General features: G+C 42.4%; 1 protein-coding gene across 3 annotated transcripts in view; it reads left to right on the top strand.

Annotated features, from left to right (window-relative positions):
• Positions 1-21,267, top strand: part of LOC113939640 (Golgi apparatus membrane protein TVP23 homolog B) — a 62,140-nt gene that overhangs the window by 18,249 nt on the left and 22,624 nt on the right. For 2 of the 3 annotated variants that reach the window (XM_027626060.2, XM_027626058.2), the window contains exons 4-6: positions 1,039-1,128; positions 2,600-2,731; positions 10,127-10,255. In XM_027626060.2, the coding sequence (XP_027481861.1) occupies positions 1,039-1,128; positions 2,600-2,731; positions 10,127-10,255 (351 nt within the window). Of the gene's footprint in view, positions 1-1,038; positions 1,129-2,599; positions 2,732-10,126; positions 10,256-14,510; positions 15,621-21,267 lie in introns of those variants that run through there. The other variant, XM_027626059.2, reaches the window with a different exon arrangement.

The raw sequence follows: 21,267 nt of genomic DNA, 5'->3' as shown, positions 1-21,267 counted from the left end.
CAGGGAGCCCGATGTGGGACTTGATCCCAGGACTCTGAGATCGTGACCTGAGATGAAGGCAGGCGCTTAACTGACTGAGCCACCCAGGCGTCCCAGGAACTTATTATTCAAGTTCTACGGGCCAGAAGTCCCATGTCAGGGTGCCAGTATGGTCAGCTTTTGGTGAGGGCCTTCTTCTGGGTTCCAGACTGGCAGTTTTTCACTTTATCCTCATATGGCAGAGCAGAGCAGAGAGAGAGGAAGAAAGCTCTCCTGACTCTTAGAAGGGTACCAGTCCCATTCAAGAAGGCTTCACGCTATGGACCTGATCCAATCCTGATCAATGCACAAAGGCCTGACCTAATGCCATCATGTGGTGCTGGCGGAGGTGGGGTTGGGGGGGGGGGAACGGTTACAGTTTCAACATATGAATGGGGGGGGAAGCATTCAGTCCAGAGAAACCATTTTTAGAGATACACAGTTATAAAATATACGTAGCTACAGTCAGGATATATAGGAACAAGTAGGTCTCGGTAGCTAAAGAGCACCGGGCTTAGGAACACGGGGCTTAGGGAGGGTCGCCCAGGTGGCTCAGTCGGTTAAGCATCTGCCTTCAGCTCAGGTCATGATCCCAGGGTCCTGGGATTGAGTCCCGTTTTGGGCTCCCTGCTCAGTGGGGAGTCTGCTTCTTCCTCTGCCTCTGCCCCTCCTCCCTGCTCGTGCTCTCTTTGTCTCCAAATAAATAAATAAAATCTTAAAAAAAAAAAAAGGAACACTTAGGGAATTGGAAGAAAGGACAAGAATTCATGAGAAAAAAGAGAAGGGTGATGTTTATTGATAGGCTTACCCTGTCACCTCCACCCCTGCTGGTCGTGCTGTTGCATTATCTTTATTTTTTTTGTCCAGGCCTGGTGTGTGGTGGTCTTTGTTAACTGGATATTATGGGAGGTAAAGCCGAAGATTTCTTTGGTTTGTGATATGTTACACTAAGATAAGACCTTGTGGTAGGTCTTTAAACAATGCTTTTAAAATGTGTGCGTTTATATTAATCTTTACCAGAATGTCACAGGTAGACTCATGGTTGGTCTGCGTTGGTGGAATCATATAGATGAAGATGGAAAAAGCCACTGGGTGTTTGAGTCCAGGAAGGTAAATTGCCCTTTTTTTTAAATTTATTTTTATTTTTTAAGATTTTTATTTATTTATTTGACAGAGAGGACAAGCAGGCAGAGTGGCGGGCAGAGGGGGAGGGAGAAGCAGACTCCCTGCTGAGCAGAGAGCCTGATGTGGGGCTCGATCCCAGGACCCTGGGACCATGACCTGAGACCATGACCTGAGCTGAAGGCAGACGCTTAACTGACTGAGCCACCCAGGCGCCCTGCCCTTTTTTTTCTTCCCCCCAAAATGTCATTCAATAAATTTTGTGCAGATTACATTTGAATATTTACGGGTGAAGTATTCAGGATTAAAAGTACTACCCCAGATCACTTGGCGTGTCAGCACTAAACCAGATGGCCTTCTAAAGCTGCATTTTTCTGTCTAGTTGAGACTGGAAGTAAGGCACGTACAGGAAGGAAGCCTCTGAGAAAGGATTTTGGGTCCGAGTTTGTTCTGTGTGCTGAGCTGCTTGTCAGGGGCTGCTGATAAAGGACTTCTGAGGACCCTCAGCTTTGTGTTGCTGTGCCTGGTCTCTGCCGGGATCTGTCCCTGTCAGCAGATAACTGCTTCCAGCAGCTCCTTCTGTCTTTGCTCCTGTGGTTCATTTCCACATGTGGGTAGAGAAAAGAAAAAGAAAAAGAAAAAGAGGGATTACAAGTAGACAGAAAATGTGAATCAGCCTGCACAGTGTTCTTGAAGCCTCTGCCTTCAGGAGCCCTCGGGGATGCTCATCTGTTTTGGGTTAGCCTCCTTATCTGTAGCAAACATTCAGTTTCCCTGTGGAATCAGCGTGGGAGGCATGGGAGGCGGAGGACAGAATTTTTGCAGAACACTACTAATTAAGTTGTTTGCCTTCTGCTTGGAACGGCCTTGACGAGTTCTACTTCTGAGAAAGCAGTATTGTGCTTAGGGATAAGCCCACATTCCCTTATATTATACAAACTATATGGAAGCAACTCACCACCCTTTTAAGATTTCTGGGTATTGCTAAGAGATTTTGGCCATTGTCCCAGATCCCCTGATTCCATTTCTTTCTCTGGGCCCTGACTTGACTTTTTAGTCTCCGGGATGACTATAGCCTTGATTTCCTTGATCCTTAGCTCATACATGTGATTCAAAGCTTCTTTATGAATAAACAGTATAAGAGCAGGAAGAATTGAGAAGACTGTCAGAAACAACCTTTACCTTTACCCATGTCTTGGGTCATGACAGACTGTCCATTCTGCCCCGAATGGGCAGATAATACAAAATTCTTGAGTTACAGCATATTTAAGCCAGTTCCTAAGATTAAATAGTGGTAGATATACAACTGTTCTTTGTGGGGTATGGTTTCTAACTTGGGGCTTGGGTCATCTTTATTAATTTATTCAGATTTTAGACTTAGGTGTTTTTCATGAAAAATGTGAAACTTTTTACTGATGAATACTACGGTACTGGTTATTAAGTCCATATTCTTTCTTAGGCATCTGCTCAAGAGAGTAAAACTGTTTCCGAGGCTGAATCAAGAATCTTTTGGTTGGGACTTATTGCCTGTCCAGTGCTGTGGGTAATATTTGCCTTTAGTGCACTCTTCTCCTTCAGAGTGAAGTGGTTGGTGAGTATCAGTGAGGATGTACGGACAATTCATTAGGATGTTTGATGGGTAATGACCATAAGCAACCATCTATGCTAACATTAGGGACTTGTCTTTTATTTATTTTTTAATTTTTATTGTTATGTTAATCACCATATATTGCATCATTTGTTTTGGTGTAGTGTTCCATGATTCATTGTTTGTTCATAACACCCAGTGCTCCATGCAGAATGTGCCCTCTTTAATACCCATCACCAGGCTAACCCATCCCCCTACCCTCCTCCCCTCTAGAACCCTCAGTTTGTTTTTCAGAGTCCATCATCTCTCCTGGTTCGTCTCCCTCTCTGACTTACTCCCCTTCATTCTTCCTCTCCTGCTATCTTCTTCTTTTTCTTTTTTCTTAAAATATGTTGCGTTATTTGTTTCAAAGTACAGATCTGTGATTCAACAGTCTTGCACAATTCACAGTGCTCACTGTAGCAATACCCTCCCCAATGTCTATCACCCAGACACCCCATCCCTCCCACCCCCAACCACTCCAGTAACATTCAGTTTGTTCCTGAGATTAAGAATTCCTCATATCAGTGAGGTCATATGATACATGTCTTTCTCTGATTGACTTATTTCACTCAGCATAACACCCTCCAGTTCCATCCACGTCGTTGCAAATGGCAAGATCTCATTCCTTTTGATGGCTGCATAATATTCCATTGTGTATCTATACCACATCTTCTTTATCCATTCATCTGCGATGGACATCTTGGCTCTTTCCACAGTTTGGCTATTGTGGACATTGCTGCTATAAACATTGGGGTCCACGTACCCCTTCGGGTCCCTACATTTGTATCTTTGGGGTAAATACCCAGTAGTGCAATTGCTGGATTGAATGGTAGCTCTAATTTCAACTGTTTGAGGAACCTCCATACTGTTTTCCAGAGGGGTTGCACCAGCTTGCATTCCCACCAACAGTGTAGGAGGGTTCCCCTTTCTCCACATCCCCGCCAACATCTGTCGTTCCCTGACTTGTTAATTTCAGCCATTCTGACGGGTGTGAGGTGGTATCTCATTGAGGTTTTGATGTGGATTTCCCTGATGCCGAGCGATGTTGAGCACTTTTTCATGTGCCTGTTGGCCATTTGGATGTCTTCTTTGGAAAAATGTCTGTTCATGTTTTCTGCCCATTTCTTGATTGGATTATTTGTTCTTTGGGTGTTGAGTTTGATAAGTTCTTTATAGATTTTTGGATACTAGCCCTTTATCTGATATGTCATTTGCAAATATTTTCTCCCATTCTGTCGGTTGTCTTTTGGTTTTGTGGACTGTTTCTTTTGCTGTGCAAAAGCTTTTTATCTTGATGAAATCCCAATAGTTCATTTTTGCCCTGGCTTCCGTGCCTTTGGTGATGTTTCTAGGAAGAAGTTGCTGCGGCTGAGGTCGAAGAGGTTGCTACCTGTGTTCTCCTTTAGGATTTGGATGGACTCCTGTCTCACATTTAGGTCTTTCAACCATTTGGAGTCTATTTTTGTGTGTGGTGTAAGGAAATGGTCCAGTTTCATTCTTCTGCATGTGGCTGTCCAATTTTCCCAACACCATTTGTTGAAGAGACTGTCTTTTTGCCATTGGACATTCTTTCCTGCTTTGAGGGACTTGTCTTGAATAGGCAACTCCATTACACATTTCCCAAGTTCTGTTCCCCAGCTCTGTTTTTCTCTAAGAGCTGGAGAGCCGAATCCTCTTAAACACCCAGTTTCACCGATTCCCCAAGTGCCTAGCAGAATTTTGATTTAACCCACCTCGTACGGAGGTTATCATCTATTTATCCCAGTATTATCCTGTTGGATGTTCAATAAACTCCAAACATGTTTAGCTTAGTTTGGAACTAACAGAGGGGTATTCTCTGAAAATATTAGTTGGTAACTTGTTCTGGTTGTCTGTTGCTTATATTGTAAATCTTCCCAGAACGTAGTGGCTTAAAAATAAATTTTTATTTCCCTCATCAAGCTACAAATAAAATATAAATAATAAATAAAATAATAAAATAAATAATAAAATAAAATAATAAAAATAAAACAATTTATTATCTCTCTCAGTTTCTCTGGTATAGGAACTGTTGGGGGGCCTGGGTGGGTTGGGGTCCATGTGGTTGCAGTCAGGCATTGGCTGGAGCAGCTTCAGGCATCTCCTCTTTGTGAAGTCCCATGGCCTTTCCATATGGTCTCACCACATGGCCATGTAGGGCTTCCTCACAGCATGGCGGCTTCATGGCAGTTAGAATTCTTCCTTGGAGGGTCACAGCTCTGACTGGGAGTGGCTCAGCTCAGACGCTGAATCGCCTCTTACAGCTGTGTGAGTTTGCTCCAGCTGCCTTCTGGGGGACTTAGACACCAGAACTTCATTTTCTCACAGTTCTGGAGGCTAAAAGCCCCAGATCAGGATGTTGGGAGGTTTGATTTCTTCTTTCTGAGGCCTCTCTCCTTGGCTTGTGGATGGCTGTCTTTCCCTTGTGTGTCTTCATGTGGTCTTTCCTCTATGCGTGTGTGTGTCCTAATCTCTTTTTACAAGGACACCAGTCATACTGGATTAGGGTCCGCCCTAGTAACCCCGTTTTACCTTAATTACCTCTTTAAAAACCGTGTCTCCAAATACAGTGACATTCTGAGGTGCTGGGGTTAGGATTTCAACATTAGAATTTTGGGGAGATACAACTCAGGCCATGGCAACAATCTAGGCTCAGAAATCATTCTTTTGTCACCTGTCCACACTCAGGGGAATGGGAATTAAGCTCTCTAGCTTGATTGGGGGGGGGAGAAAGTTCTAGAAAAGCATGTGAAACAGATATTACTACCATGTTTGGAAAATATGATCTGTCACTTGACCCAAATGTGATTCTTGTTCTTTTCATAGTTGAGTTTATCTCACATAACATTTCTTGATACCAGGTATATTTTGGCTTTAATTATGTTTTTTCCCATATTTTGAATATTTTCTTGTCTCTGTTTTGCTATATAGGCTCTTTTTTTGTTTGTGTGTACACATATATGCTTTCCCTTTTGGGATTTGGGAGGTTTATTGTGTATTTTTAGTTTTTCGTATAGGTCTCTCTCTTATAGTTTGTATCACACCCTCTTTCATGGATTGGGAAATGTAGTGAATATGTCCTGGTTTCCTGCTGTGAAGGATGGCACAGTTAACACCCATGCTTTTTCCCACCTCTCCTCCCTGCTTCTGCCTTTGGGTTTCTGTTGGTTATAGGCTTATTTTAGTTGTTTTAAGTATTGTACTTAAACCTGTTTCTTGATCTCTCGAGTCTGTTAGAAAGGGAACGAGAGAAACACTCTTCTGTCCCTTCTGTTGTTTCTTCCCTTCCTCTTGCCCAAACTCTGTTTGCCTCCAGTATTAGTTTTGTCGTCAAGGTTTAATAATTACCTTTTGAAATGATGTTTCTTACTGGGTGTTCATTCTTTGATCTATTTAAATACACTGATTCAGTTCTATTAACTGCAGCTTTTCCTTTTACCTCCTGGTTGGCTAAATTTCATTGTTGGGTGATTTTTTTTTTTTTCCAAAAAACTAACAGATGTTATTTTCCTTTGGCTCTGTCATATTTAAGAATATGAGCCTGTTGGGGCGCCTGGGTGGCTCATTTGGTTGAGCATCTGACTCTTGACCTCAGTTCAGGTCTTGATCTCAGGGTTGTGAGTTCAAGCCCTGTGTTGGGCTCCATGTTGGGCTTGAAGCCTACCTAAAAAAAAAAAAAGAATATGAACCCGTTGACTTCATTCATTCTTTTTAAATTTTTAAAATTTTTTATTGTTACTATTTTCATTTTTAAGTAATCTCTACACCCAACAAGGGGGCTCTGACTTAACCTCCCCGAGATCAAGAGTCCCATGTTCTACCAACTGAGCCAGTCAGGCGCCCTCCTGTTGACTTCATTCTTGATCAGTGACGTGGCGGGGTGGGTCACAGGTTCTTTCTTGCAGCTTTAGAAGACATTACATCATTATTGTTTTATACTGAATATTGTAGAGAAATCTGAGGCCGGGTTCACTTAACCTGCATGTAAGTGAGTGCATCATTTCTCTCCCTGAATGAAGAAATTGTATTTTTTTTTTAATTCTTGAGTTTTAAAAAAATCCAGAGTATCCTTGTGTTTATCTTTCTATATTGATTTTTCAGGAAATTATGTACTCCTTGAATATGTAGATGCAGGTTTTGCTTTGAATCGGGACAGTTGTCTTCTGTCAAGTGTTTACATTCATTTATGTTTTATTTTTGGGCTTCTCTGATTCCGAGGGACCAGTTATCTCTCTGTTGGGTCATTTTTTATCTGTTCTCCTTTATCATCTTTCATTTTTTCCTCTGCTTATTCAATCAGGAAGTCTTCTTAGGACTCTTCCAGATGCCAGAGCTGTTCCAGGCCCTGGGGTGTGGTTGGTGACCAGCTAGACAAGGTCACTGCTCTGGTAGAGCCTCTGTGCTGGTGGAGCACGCTGGAAAGGGCAGGGGTGAGAATAGTGGTCACTCCCAGCGGGTGGGCGGCAGCGGCTTCCACGTGCACTTCCTTAGTTCTGCCAGCCCCATTTTCATCTCCGCCTCTTGCCCTGCGTTACCTTCACGCTCCTTTGAATTCTTTAAGTTCTTCCATAGGGTGATGTGTTCCCAGAGATGCTCTTATCTTGGGGGGCTATATTTCTTTCGGAATAGATTCTTCACCTTTTACATACTATATTCCTTTCTTACTATTTTCTCCTCCTCCATCATCATTTTCTTCTTCCTCCTCATCTTCTTCATTTTTTTCTTTTTCATCATCATCATCATCATCTTCCTCCTCCTTCTCCTCCCCCTGCCCCTCCTCCTCCATAGTTTTGCATGGATGCCTTACCCTCTTTCCCTTTCCAGTTTGCTCATGCTTGCAGTAGCAGCTCTGTCCAGACCTCTCCATGCTGGCTTAGTGCGGGTGAGTTCCCCTTGACTGCCTCTGGGTGGTGTCTGAGACGTCTGGGCTCTGCTTTGAGCTAGAGCGAGAACCCTGGCTTTCGTGTCCTGAGGTGTATGTGTGAGGAGAGGGCCGCGGCCCAGCCTCCGGCTGCCTCACTAGCTTGCTTGGCCTTTGCCTTCTCTTAGATAGTGCAGTTCTTTCTCCTGGGTGGGTGTCTGCTTCATGCTGGTGCCACCCTCCTGCTTTAGATCGTTTGTGAGGCCCCGGAGCCTTAGCATCCATCTGGGGGAGTCAGCCCTGTCCTTCCCTAGCACTGGTTCCCCTTCTCTAAAACAGAGCTGGGAATGGTTATGTGGAAGGTGGTTTGGGATCCTGTCACTCAGCCTCTCCAGGAACGTCTTCCTACCCCTGTCCCACTGACAACATGGGCTTGATGATTGCTGGTCCTTCTGTGCTTCTCCTTCTTACCAGCGGGGCATCTCATTGCAGGCTGCTGGGATTATTGCCTGTGTTGTGTGGTCGGTGGTTGGGAGTCATGTCTCTTTCTGCCTTTTTTCTCAGGGCTGTCTGTATCCTTTGGACTTCATTCTCCAAGGTGTTGGGGGTGGTGATCATCAGTGAAATTTCCGTTAGAGGGTCTTTGGAGAGTTAGGAGTTGCGTAGAGCAAAACCAAGCTGGCTTTTTCTCTGACTGCCAGCAAACCCCCCCCCCGCCCCGCTTTTTTAAAAATGTTTACTAGTACCAACTCATTTGCCTTTTTTTTTAGCCTATTTTTTTAAACCTCTTTTAAGTCTGTGTATTTTAAAAATCTATTCTGTATTAGGGAGAGAGAGATATTGATGTCTGGTTTCACTACACCATCTTAAACCAGATATCTGCTTGTTTTAACTTATAAATAGATTTTAAAATTTGTTGCGGGACCCATGTTCAGTCTGTGAATTCAGGTGGTCCCTGGCATGTTAGGAGTGTCCCAGTTTGAGAAGCAGGAGAAGTTGAAAGAGATTTATTTCAATAAAAATATAGTTTTATGTTTATTTAGGTAACCAACAACCTTGTATAATTCTGATGTGTTTATTTCTGTGAAACACAAGTTTGAAACAGCAAGTACAATTCCACTTTTACTAAGAATTTGTATCTATTCCTTAATTAAACATTCAAACCCTTTAACTTCCTTAAAATCAGCTGCACAGCTTGTTAAGGGTTAAGGAGAGTAAGTCTGGATTGGAGAGAAATACTCTGTTTAGCTGTGTTGCTTTTTAGGGATAGAAACATTTCCAGGGTAATTCTTTTAACAGCAGATGGGTTGATAAGTTGTTTATTCTAGAGCAGGGATTGGCAAACTATGGCCTGTGGGCCAAATCTAGCCCAACACCTGCTTTTGTAACTTTTTATTGGGACCCAGCCTTTCCTGTTTCTTTACATATTGTCTGTGGCGCTTTGGGGCTTGAATGGCAGAGCTGAGTGTTTGCAACAGAGATCACATGGCCCACAAAGCCTAAAATATTTATCTGGCCTTTAACAGAAAAACTGCCAATCCCTGTTCTAGAGTAACCATGGGACCTCCTTACATTGTCCTAATTAACTTTTCTTCCCTTATATTTAAAGAGTAGGCTTGAGTTTCTGATTCTCAGTCTTTAATGTTCTTAGTGGGATCACCTGGAGGTTCCCAGATGTGGCCACAAGGAAGAAGCCACTCTGCCAAAGTGCATTTCCTCCTAGTGCTTCCCCTGCACCCTGTTCTTCACAGGAGGCAAACACCTGTTGATTGCTGCCTTGCCCTTGTGGCTCTTTTCCCAGAAGCCGATTGTCTCTCTCATACACACAGACAGACAGACAGACAGACACACACACACACACACACACACACACACACACACACACACACACACACACACTAGCATAGAGCAGATTCTTCTCTGCATGCTCTCGGTTTACTGAGCTTGATCTCTTGACCATTCTTTTTTTTTTTAAAGATTTTATTTATTTGAGAGAGAGCATGAGCAGGGGGAGAAGCAGACTCTCTGCTGAGCAGGGAGCCTGATGCGGGGCTCCATCCCAGACACCTGGGATTATGACCTGAGCCTAAGGCAGATGCTTAAGTGACTGAGCCACCCAGGCAGCCCTTTTCTTTCATAATTGTTAAAGGAATAATTAACATTTGAGCCTCTTCTGAATCTCATTTATTTTTTTTTTATCTTTATTTGGAGACCCATGGAAAATACTAGAGAGAGAAAATGGTCCCTCCACTGCATCCCCAGGGGCTAGCATGGGGACTGGTATATAGCCTTATGCTAAGCAGGTATTGGATGGGTCTGTTCTGCCAAGTTAAGGAGTCTCATTGGCACAAGCCCCACCCATGAGCTTCCTTTTCCTTCTCTTTTCCATGACAGTCTGCTTTGTTTGTTTGTTTGTTGCATGGAAAAAGGTCTTTCAGTTTTAGGCCAGTAACCAGTGATTATTTTTTCTTTCCCAGGCAGTGGTTATCATGGGTGTGGTACTACAAGGTGCCAACCTATATGGTTACATCAGGTGCAAAGTGGGCAGCAGGAAGAATTTAACCAACATGGCTACATCTTATCTCGGAAAGCAGTTTTTAAAACAAGTAAGTGTTTTCTGCATGTTTCGTTTTGATGTGGTCAGTGACTAATGCAATCATTTCTAATTCTTACAGAGTTTGATTTTTAGGAAATACTTAAAAAATAAGTTTTTTGAAGCCCATATTTAGGTATGAGATGATAAAGTTTTGTTAATTACTCTTGACTTTTAGGACATTCTAGAAATATGTTGTCAGTGCTGTGAAATTATTTTATTTATTATTATTATTTTTTAAAGATTTTATTTATTTGTTTGACAGAGAGAGACACAGCGAGAGCAGGAACACAAGCAGGGGGAGTGGGAGAGGGAGGAGCAGGGAGCCCGATGTGGGACTCGATCCCAGGACCCTGGGATCATGACCTGAGCCGAAGGCAGACGCTTAACGACTGAGCCACCCAGGCGCCCTATTTTATTTATTATTTATTTATTTTTTGGAAAAAATTTATTTTTTTAAGAAAAAAATTTGTAGGGGGAGGGGCAGAGCAAGAGGGTGAGAGAGAATCTTGAGCAGGCTCCATGTGGAGCTTGATGGGGCTCAGTGTCATGACTGAAATCATGACTTGAACTGAAATCAAGAGTCCCGACTGAGCCACCCAGGCGCCCTGCGCTGAAATATTTTACTTTATTTTATTTTATTTTATTTATTTTAATTATTTTATTTTATTTATTTTATTTTATTTTATATTTTATTTTATATTTTATTTTATTTTAATTTAATTTAATTTAATTTTTTATTTTATTTTATTTATTATTTTATTTTATATTTTATTTTATTTTATTTTTATTTTATTTTATTTATTTTTTATTATTTTATTTTATCTTAATTATTTTATTTAATTTTATTTATTTAATTTTTTATTTAATTTTATTTAATTTTATTATTTTATTATTTTATTTTATTTTATGGTTTCCTTTTTTAATTTAAATTCAGTTAATTAACATATAGTATATTATTAGTTTCAGAGGTAGAGTTCAGTGATTCATCATTTGCATACAACACCTAGTGCTCATTCCATCACATGCCCTCCTTCATGCCCATCACCCAGTTACCCCAGCCGGCCCCCCAACTCCTCTCCAGCAACCTTCAGTTTCTTTCCTATGCTTAAGAGTCTCTTGTGGTTTGTCTCCCTCTCTGATTTCATCTTGTTTCATTTGTCCCAGGTTTTTTTTTTTTTTTTACTAACCAGAATCATGCTGTATGTATTGTTCTTTGATGTGCTTGTTGATGTTCTCAGCCTAGCACACTCCCTTTATCCATCCTGTATTCCATAGAAATAGTGTCACTGTTTGGGTTGCTTCATTCTGCTGTTATAATTATGCCCACTTTTGTGCACAAAGTTGAGCACCGGGGTTGGAATTTGAGGGGAAGAGTGCCAGTTTGAGCCCTTGGCAGTCTGAGGTGAAGGTGTGTTGACTTGGCATTGAGCAGGTGGCAGGCCGTGTATGCTGACTCGGGCAGGAGGGTGGTTGGACTGTGAATTTGGGACCCACAGGCCAATGGCATCCAGTGTGACAGGGACGTGGCAGGTTTTGCTTTTAACTTTTGTTTTTCTGGGAAACTCGATCTCTCCTATTCTAAATGAAAGCCTTGCTGGATAGAGTATTCTTGGCTGTAGATTTTTTCCTTTTAGCAGTTGGAATTGATCATGCCACTTTCTTCTGGCCTGCACAGTTTCTGCTGAAAAACCCACTGATAGCTGGATGGGGTTTCCCTTGTATGTACCTGCTTTCCTTTCTCTTGCTGCTTTTAAAATTCTCTATCACTGCCTTTGGCCATCTTATTTACTTTGTATCTTGGTGCAGACCTCTTTGGGTTGGTTGTGTTGGGTGCTCTCTGTGCCTCCTGGATCTGGATTTCTCTTTCCTTCCCCAGATTCAGGAAGTTTTTAGCTATTATTTCTTCAGACAATCTTCTGCTCCCTTTTCTCTCTCTTCTCCTTCTGGGATCCCTATCATGCTTCTGTTATGCTTGACAGTGTTGCTGAGTTCCCTGGGTCTATTCTTATTTGCATATTTTCCCCCTCTCATCTGCTCAGCTTGATTACGTTCCATGACCCTGTCCTCCAGGTGGCTGATCCTTTCTTCTATTTCCTCTTGTTTGTGGTTTATTCCAGGTGGTCTATTTTTATTTCCATTTAGTGAGTCCAATAGCTCTGATTGGTTCTTTTTTACATCTCCTATCTCTTGGTGGAGGGTCTCATGGGGTCCTGCACTCCTTTCTCAATTCTAGCGAGTATCTTTATGAGCATTACTTTAAATTCACTATCAGACATATTACTTATCTCTGTTTCGCTTAGGTGTCCTGCTCTGATTTTGTTCTGTTCTTTCATTTGGGACATATTCCTCTGTCTCCTCAATCTGTCTATTGCTGTGTCTGTTTCTCTGTGTTAGAAAAGTCAGCTGCTTCTCCTGCACTTGAAAGTAGTGGCTTTCTGAAGAGGAGGTCCTACAGTGCAATGTCTCCTTTTCAGCAGAAAATGGTGCTTCAGGGGTGTCTCCTATGTGTGTTGCTCCAGGGGTGTCCTACTGTTGTGACTGGGATGTGTTTGCCTTCAGTCCAGCCTGCGATGGCTCTCTGCCTATTGTGGGCAGAGTCTGGTGCCCGTGATGTTAGTGGGCCGGTCCAGGGCTGCCTTGGGCTTGAGTTGAGGCAGACCAGGCGTTTGCCAGAGATGCAGTAGCACCAAACTGCAGGCACTGTCCGTGTGTTGTCCCCTGAGAAGCTTTTGTTGTGGGTGAAGCCTGCAGTCAGATGAGCTGCCTGCCCCCAGCCCACTCCGGGGGTCACAGACGGGTGTGTGGTTATCTTCCCCGCTCCCTGGAGCAGGACTCACTTTGGAGTGGTGCTGGCCCTCGTCTGGGCCGTGCACACAGTGCCAGGTTTGTGGCACCGCTTTGACGGGATCTTGCCAAGAGTGATCGGAGGGGGTGGATCTGCTTTGCTGTGGCCTCTTGTCTATGCCGGGCTGCGGAGAGTCTGTTCTGCCAGTTTTCGGGCTGCTCTCTGGGTTATTGATACTGACGTGGGTGCTCTCTAGGTGGTCATGCGGCAGGAAGTGAGCCCAGGGTCGTCCTACTCTGCCATCTTCCCAGCAGTTTCTCCCTGAAAGATTTTAAAACCAGGGATAAACTATCATTGATAACAACTTATATTTTTAAAAAATTCCCTTAAGTTCAGTAGCTTTCGATTAATTCTGGTGGCTCTAAATGAAGTTTTGGAGAATGTATTTTATGATTTTAGGATTTATGGTAAGAACAAGTAGAAACATAAGACTGGATCATTAAAGATTGTTTTAGAGCACTCAGATTTGTTTGTTTTTTAGAACATAAAGATTTTACTATGGCTCCCCAATATGAAGATTTAAATCAGGGATTTCAGTGGAATAAGTAAATCACTTGGGAGAATTGATTAGGTACTTTGTATGATACCTCACATTTGTTTTTAGTGCAGTAGGTTGGGCAGGTAATGTTTACAGGACAGTGATTTTCAAACTTGAACCTGCCTAAGAATCCCCTGCAGGGCTAAAACAAAGATGGCTGAGGCCTACTCCCAGAGCTGACCTGGCGGGGTCTCACAATTTGCATGTCTCGCAAGTTCCCAGGTGGGTGGTGGTCCCAGGACTATGATGCTGGTGGTCCAGGGACTGCGTTAGATGGCTAGAGCCCTGACAGATTGAGTGACCTCATAAGGATATACAGCTAACCCGTGGAACTTAGCTAGGGCCTAGCCCACCTCTTCTCTCTTGAAATTCATTGTTCTTTCCATTCTGCTGTATAGTTTCTCTTGTATAAATGATGAAAAGTCCAGAAAACGAACAGTCTTGTAGGGACATGATTCTCTGCCTGAAGGACTTTTGCACAGTCCCAGGTACACCTTTGCAGGGGTCCACCGTATGGTAATTGTCAAGTGTATGTTGAATAGTTTTTTCCCTTTGGATTTTTAGCATTTATGAGGCAGGGAGGGACATTGAATACAGGGAAATTGAGCCTTGACCCTGACATAACACGGGTCGGGTCAGTAGAGTTGCATGGCACCTGGCGGTATTCAGCTAGCGTAGGACCGGCTTGCTGGACATCTTGGGGGATCCTTTGATGTACTTCTCCACCTCGCCAACGTTTTTAACATAATTGGGCCATGCACTGTGAGGTAGTAGTGTAGAGGTGGTCCTGCTTACAGACATGGGATGTTTTCCTAGTGCTTTGAAGGCTGGCATGTCAAGTAGAATAGTTCTCACTATGAAAGAGTTCTTTCTCTTTTGCAGAACACCGGAGATGAGCAGACTTCCTGAAGAGAGTGAGAGCAAGTTCATGTGTCCTGTTGTACTGGGGAACAGCTGAAGAGATTCTTGACTCTGAGGCTTTTGGAACTCAGTACATGTTGCAAAGAGGAGTGTCGGGTTTGTTTTTCCGGTTTAAAATTTACTTTAAAAAAATGGAAAGTTTAGTTTTCATATCAAGTTTTTATTCTCTTTCTAGCACTTTGGGGCTTGAAAGTATGGTGTGGCCAGGAACATTGTCAGAATTGGTTCCTGGCTTATACATGTATGCACGTAGTCCTGTAATGTCCATATACCCTAAATTACTGAAAGTGCGTTCGTGTACGTACGTAATGGAGACCTTTGCATTTGGATCCGTAGAATATAGGAGGATGTTCTCGGTCTGTCTCAGAAATCTAGGTGTGTACATATTATTTCTGTAGATTATTGTCAGAAGAAAGTTTTGCTTCCATGGGAAGAGTGAGCACTTTGGCCTATGTGTAAGTTAGAAATAATTGTTAATTTTACAACTTAATGAATACTTTGTGATGAAACGTCTTATCTTAGTCACTCACAGGCAGGTAAAAAACAAATTTGGGCCAATGGTTAACTAGTTTGTAAATTTTATTTTTATTCGTAATAACTCATGTCCTTAAGGCCCAGCTAATATAAATGGAATTTTCACAGTTTATGGTTAGGGGATTCCTTAGAGATTGCTGCTGTTCTATTTATTTTTTGGAAGGGAAAGTCAGATTTTACTTTAGAACTTCCTGGAAGCTCTTCAGTGGGCCTTGGCCTAATGAAATCTATCTTTTATCACTAAAAGAGTATTATTCTTATGTCATAGTGAGAATGATCATTTAAATACTTGGCATAATAAATGCCTAAAAGACATTTTATTGTATGAATCTATTTTTTTTTTCTTGCTATAATGGGGATATTGTAAATCATGCCTTTGTATTAATGGTATTTCTTAAAGCAATATATGTCACAATCTACAAGTGGTTGTAGGAGTCTATAAATTCTGTTGTAGGTTCTGTAAACTTTGTTGGTGTCTTTTAACCAGCAGATTATTTTGTGGAATGTATTTATACATTGTTAAAAATTTTAAAAAGATGTTTAATTGAATAAGTGTCTTTATTGGAGTGATAGCTTTTGAAGGTGCATAACTTTATATTTGTATAAAACCCTACCGTTTACAAAGCACTTCAACATGTGTAATTTCCTTTCATCCTCACGACAAACTGGTTATGTGTGATATGTGTTTACAGCTGATGAAACTGGCTTTTAGGTTTATTGAGTGCTTTGTCCAAGGAAACACAGATTACGGGAAGACCCGCCAGGATATATTATGGTTTTTAGAGGAAATATTTGTCTCTGAATATCTTTTGCTTTCTTAGGGATCATTAATTTACTAAGTGTTTCTTTACCCTTTTGCTTATACTCATCTGGTGAGGCAGTCGATACTGCCTAAAGACGTGTGTTGAATCGGAAAGCTCTAAATTAAATCTTTAGTGCTGAGAATCTGACTGGGGCCACATTGGTATGGTACTTGAGGTAGCTGTGTCATTATTTGAACCTGTAATCCTAAGCCAAACAGGAATTGAGTTTGGGAATATGCCTGTGGCAGAATCTACCACTTATTTCCTAAATTCAGTTTTTCTCTTCTACAGGTTTCCCCCTTATTAGCAAGGACAAGGCAACAGACAGCTTTCCTCAGATTTTCCTGCATCTTGGTGTGGCCGTGTGAGTGCATTCTGGCCAATGGATGCACTTGCAGGAAGGATTCTTAAAAGGAGGGGCCTAGGGGCGCCTGGGTGGCTCAGTCTGTCAGCATCCGACTCTTGATTTCGGCTCAGGTCATGATCTCAGGGTCCTGGGATTGAGCCCTGCTTGGGTCTTGGCGCTCAGCGGGGAGTCTGCTTGAGATTCTCCTCCTTCTACCCCCTACTCTCTCTCTCTCTCAAATAAAGAAATAAATAAAATCTTAAAAATAAAGAGGGGCCTACCCATCCCATCCCCTTTTGTCCTTCCTGCTAGCTGAAATGTAGACATGATAGATGGAGCTTGAGCAGCCATCTTGGACTATGGGATGGAAGCCTCTTTTTATGAATAACAGAAATAAGGTAGGGATTGTCTGAGTTCTCCCTGATGGGGGTAGCAGCCCTGAGCTGCCTGTCTGAATTTTTAGGTGAGAAACAAACTTCTCTCTTGTTCAAGTGTTACTGTTTTGGCTTTTCTGTTCCTATAGCTTAACAGAATTCTTATCAATACAGTATATTTTTAGCATCCTCTATAATGGTTTCTGTAAGTATAGCATTTAGGATGTAATAATTCAGTAAACACATAATTGTCCTTTTCTCTGTGTGGTAATAAAGTTACTGTTATTGGTGCTGATGAGTTCAGTGGTTCCGGATGCCATTGCTGCATAAAAATTTAGTGGTGTAAAACATTTTGTTACGCTTACACGTGCTGTGGGACAGGAATTTGGAAATGGCCTGGTGGGGACAGCTTTTCTCTGCTATACAGTATCTGGGGCTCTGCTGTAGGCCTGTCTTTACACGTTGGCTAGGGGCAGGAAACTCGGGGGGTGTCTTCAGCCAAGGGTCTGGAGGTTGATGTGGGCTGTCAGTTGGGAGCTCTGCTAGGTTGTTGTTGGAACACCTACATTTTTTTTTCTTTAAAAGATTTTATTTGACAGAGAGGGATCACAAGTAGGCAGAGTGACAGGCAGAGGGAGAGGGAGAAGCAGGGCCCCGCTGAACAGAGAGCCTGATTTGGGGCTCGATCCCAGGACCCTGGGTTCATGACCTGAGCTGAAGGCGGACGCGTAACCGACTGAGCCACTCGCAGGCGCCCCAGGAACACCTACATTTGTGACGTCTTTGTGTGGTCTCTGTGTAGGCTTATTTGGGCTTCTTCACAACCTGGTAGCTGGATTCTCAGAGCAAGCTTCCCTAGAGAGCAAGAGAAGCACATGGTGTTTTTATGACTAGTCTGAGACTCCACCTAACATCACTCTGCTCTTATCTGGTGGTTGACATGGTTGCCAAGGTCCCCGTGAGTTCAAGGGAAGGGTACGTGGTGGACCCAAGCTTGATGAGAGGACTGTCAAGATTCATTATAAACAAGGTTATGTGGGCTCGGAGAGACTGCGAGCCTTCTTTGGAAAGTAAAATCTACCACATCTACTTTAATCATTTCATCAAGACTGAAAAGTTACTTGGGAGAGGCCGAGGGTAGTGAGCATTATTTTCTCTTTTCTCTTCCCTGGGTCAGCCTTGACTACAGGTGAACGGGCCACATGGTGCCATTAAAATGAAAGCAACATTGCATTTTACAGCTCCCAGAATACCTATGCTTGGACCATACCTCTGAAATAACTAGGCCAGGGTGTGTGTGTGTGTGTGTTTGTAGGGGTGATAGCATATTTCACCATAGTGTAGGTACTATGATCCTTTTAAATTTGTATAACTCTTGGGGCACCTGGGTGGCTCAGATGGTTGAGCATCTGCCTTCAGCTCAGGTCATGATCCCAGGGTCCTGGGATCGAGCCCCACATTGGGTTCCTGGCTTGGCGGGCCTGCTTCTCCCTCTCCCCCTGCTCATGCTCTCTCTCTGTATCTTTGTGTCTCAAATGAATAAATAAAATCTTAAAAAAAATAAATAAATTTGTATAACTATTTTTTTTAAAGAAGTCCCATTTTCTTTTTTAAAGATTTTTTATTTATTTGAGACAGACAGAGCATGAGCAGGGGGAGAGGCAGAGGGAGAGGGAGAAGCAGACTCCCTGCTGAGCAGGGAGCCCGACGCGGGACTCGATCCCAGGACCCTGGGATCGTGACCTGAGCCAAAGGCAGACGCTTAACCATCTGAGCCACCCAGGCGCCCCTTGTACAACTCTTTAGAGCTCATCAAAATTCTTCTGTATGTATGATCTCTGTTTTTTTTTCTTTTTAACTTCAATTTTTAATTTAAATTCTAGTTAACATAGATGGTAAAATTTGTTTCAGGTGTAGAATTTAGTGGTTCACCACTTACATACAACACCCAGTGCTCATCACAAGTGTCCTCCTCAATGCCCATCACCCATTTAACCCATCCCTCACACCTCACCTTCCATCAATCCTGTTTCTTCTCTGTCTTTAAGAATCTCTTACGGTTAGCTTCCTTCTCTCTTTCTCTCTTTTTTTCTCCTTCCCCTATGTTCATCTGTTTTGTTTCTTAAATTCCACATGAGTGAAATCATATGGTATTTGTCTTTCTCTGACTTATTTCACTTAACATAATACACTCTAGCTCCATCCACATTGTTGGAAACGGTAAGATTTCATTCTTCTTTATGGCTGAATAATATTGCATTGTATATACACCACATCTTCTTCATCCATTCATCGGTGATGGACATTTGCGCTCTTTCCATAATTTGGCTGTTGTTGATAATGCTGCTGTAAACATCGGGGTGCATGTGCCCCTTTGAATCAATATTTTTGTGTCCTTCAGGTAAATACCTAGTAGTGCAATTGGTGGGTTGCAGAGTAGTTCTATTTTTAACTTTTTGAGGAACTTCCATACTGTTTTCCAGAGTGGCTGCACCAGTTTGCATTCCCGCCAACAGTGTAGGAAGGTTCCCCTCTCTCCACATCCTCGCCAACATATATGATCTCATTTGATTTGCCTCATAACCTCAAGAGGGAGGAAAGACCATTAATCGCCTCATGTTACAGATGCATAACTAGGACTGAGATAAGTAAAATAAATTTTTTACTTTGGTCTCTGTTGTTTTACAGAGAGAGAAGAGGACGTGTGCGAGCAGGGGGAGGGACAGAGTGAGAGGGGGAGAGAGAGAGAAGCAGAGTCCCCACTGAGTACAGAGCCTGACATTGGGCTCAATCCCAGGACCCTGAGATCATGACCTGAGCCAAAATCAAGAGTGGGGACGCTTAACCAACTGAGCCACCCAGGTGCCCCATGAGATAAGTAATTTACTGAAGGTTGCATGTAGTAGAGATAGCAATGCTCACCAATTAGTCCATTTGTTCTACATTTCCCAGCTCCCTTAATTGAGCCCAGGTGAGTAGCTATGGCCATGAAATGTGGGTGAAAGTGGCCAGTGTCATTTCTGGGTGAAGAAGGGGGCATCTCTAATCTTTCCTCCTCTTTGGGGGAAACCAGTGGTGCTCAAGATGGCAGACCCTTAGCCATCCTGGGTCCCAGGGTGACTTGTAGAGCACAATCCCCCTGCCAACTCCTGTGGGACATAGAGCGTGAATGAGGAAGAAACTTTTGGTGTGTTAAGCCACTTGATTACCTGGTTAATTTGTTTCCACGACATGACTTAATAGCCTACTTTGACTTACTAGTTGCACAAACAATAAGTCACACTTAGAAAACTTTAAGTCCTAATTCAGTAATCTTTCCACTGCTCCATGCTGTTTCTTTTTGCAAGAAAAGAAATTGGATTCCTCATCCTGTAGTGCAGGTGGGACCAGACAGGTGAAGCTGACCAGGTAAAAACTGCCAACTAGGAGAGTCCACTCACCATCTGAGGAACCAGAAGCTTCTCACTTCCAGCCATTTGTTGCCACTCAGGAATATGGTCCCTCTGTTGCTACATTTTCCGGTTTTTCAAGAGAAGTGAAAAGTCTAGATGTTTACATGAAATCTGATCTTTTAATGCTTATAAATTAAATTTAAACATAAGAAGGAGGGCCACTCAGTTCAGTCGATTAAGTGTCCCAATCTTGATTTTGGCTCAGGTCGTGATCTCAGGATTCTGAGATCCAGCCCCGCATTGGACTCTGCACTAAGTGTGGAGCCTGCTTAAGATTTTCTCTCTCCCTCTGCTCTCCCCACCCCTGACCCGACCCCGCTTGTGCGTGCTTGCTCCCTCTCAAAAAAAAAAAGAAAACACACGTGAAACCAAATAATATGTGTTTGCAGGTGAAATTGAGCTGTGCCAATTTTTACCATAGTGCAGTTATTTTCAAACAAAGTCTATTGCTGGTTTTGAACAGCACATTCTGAAATTGTATGCTGTTTACTTTCAATTACAGATAAAATTGAAATAATACCTAATTCTTATGAGAAGCCGGAGGCACTCTTTAAAACCTTTATATTATTCTACATAAGAAAGGAGGAACCATATGATTTCCTGAAGAAGTTACAATTTATTGCCAAGAAACAAGTAATCTCATAGAACTTTTCGCTACAATTAATTAAAGAAAAAAAGAAAAACACTTGAGTCAGAGGCTACAAAGAAAAGCAAGTCTTATCTCACTCTCAGTTCTCCCAGAAGCGAATGTCTTCGGCTGCCTCTTTTTATATTTTGGGGTATTTACTTTCATACCTCTAAATAATATTTGTACAGTGCTTACAGTGTTTCTTGGCTTTTCAACTTGATACATCAGCCGTTGACTTCCTGCTATGGAAAAATGAAGATTTAACTCGAAAGAACCTCCCCCACACATAGTTTGAGCATCGTTTTTTGTCCAATTTGTTACTATATTAAAGGCTTAACATAAACCTTTATTTTTTTTTATTCCGTCAGATATCTGTTGTAACTGTTGATTTCCTCTCTTAATAATTTGTTCAGCCACAAATAACAGAAAGTCCCACAAATAATAGTGGCTCAGACAAAAAAAGGGTCTGTGTGTTTTTCCACAAAGAAAGTCTGGAAGTAGGCACTTGACTAGTGTTGATGTGGCTACTAAACAGTTCTTTGGAGAGCTGCTTTTTGTCCCCATGCTCATCACCTCAGGGT

The sequence above is a fragment of the Zalophus californianus genome, chromosome 16 (assembly GCF_009762305.2).
Source record: "Zalophus californianus isolate mZalCal1 chromosome 16, mZalCal1.pri.v2, whole genome shotgun sequence".
Lineage (NCBI taxonomy): Eukaryota > Metazoa > Chordata > Mammalia > Carnivora > Otariidae > Zalophus > Zalophus californianus.
The sequence above is the reverse complement of the archived record's forward strand: the minus strand, read 5'-3'. Positions and strand labels throughout refer to the sequence as shown.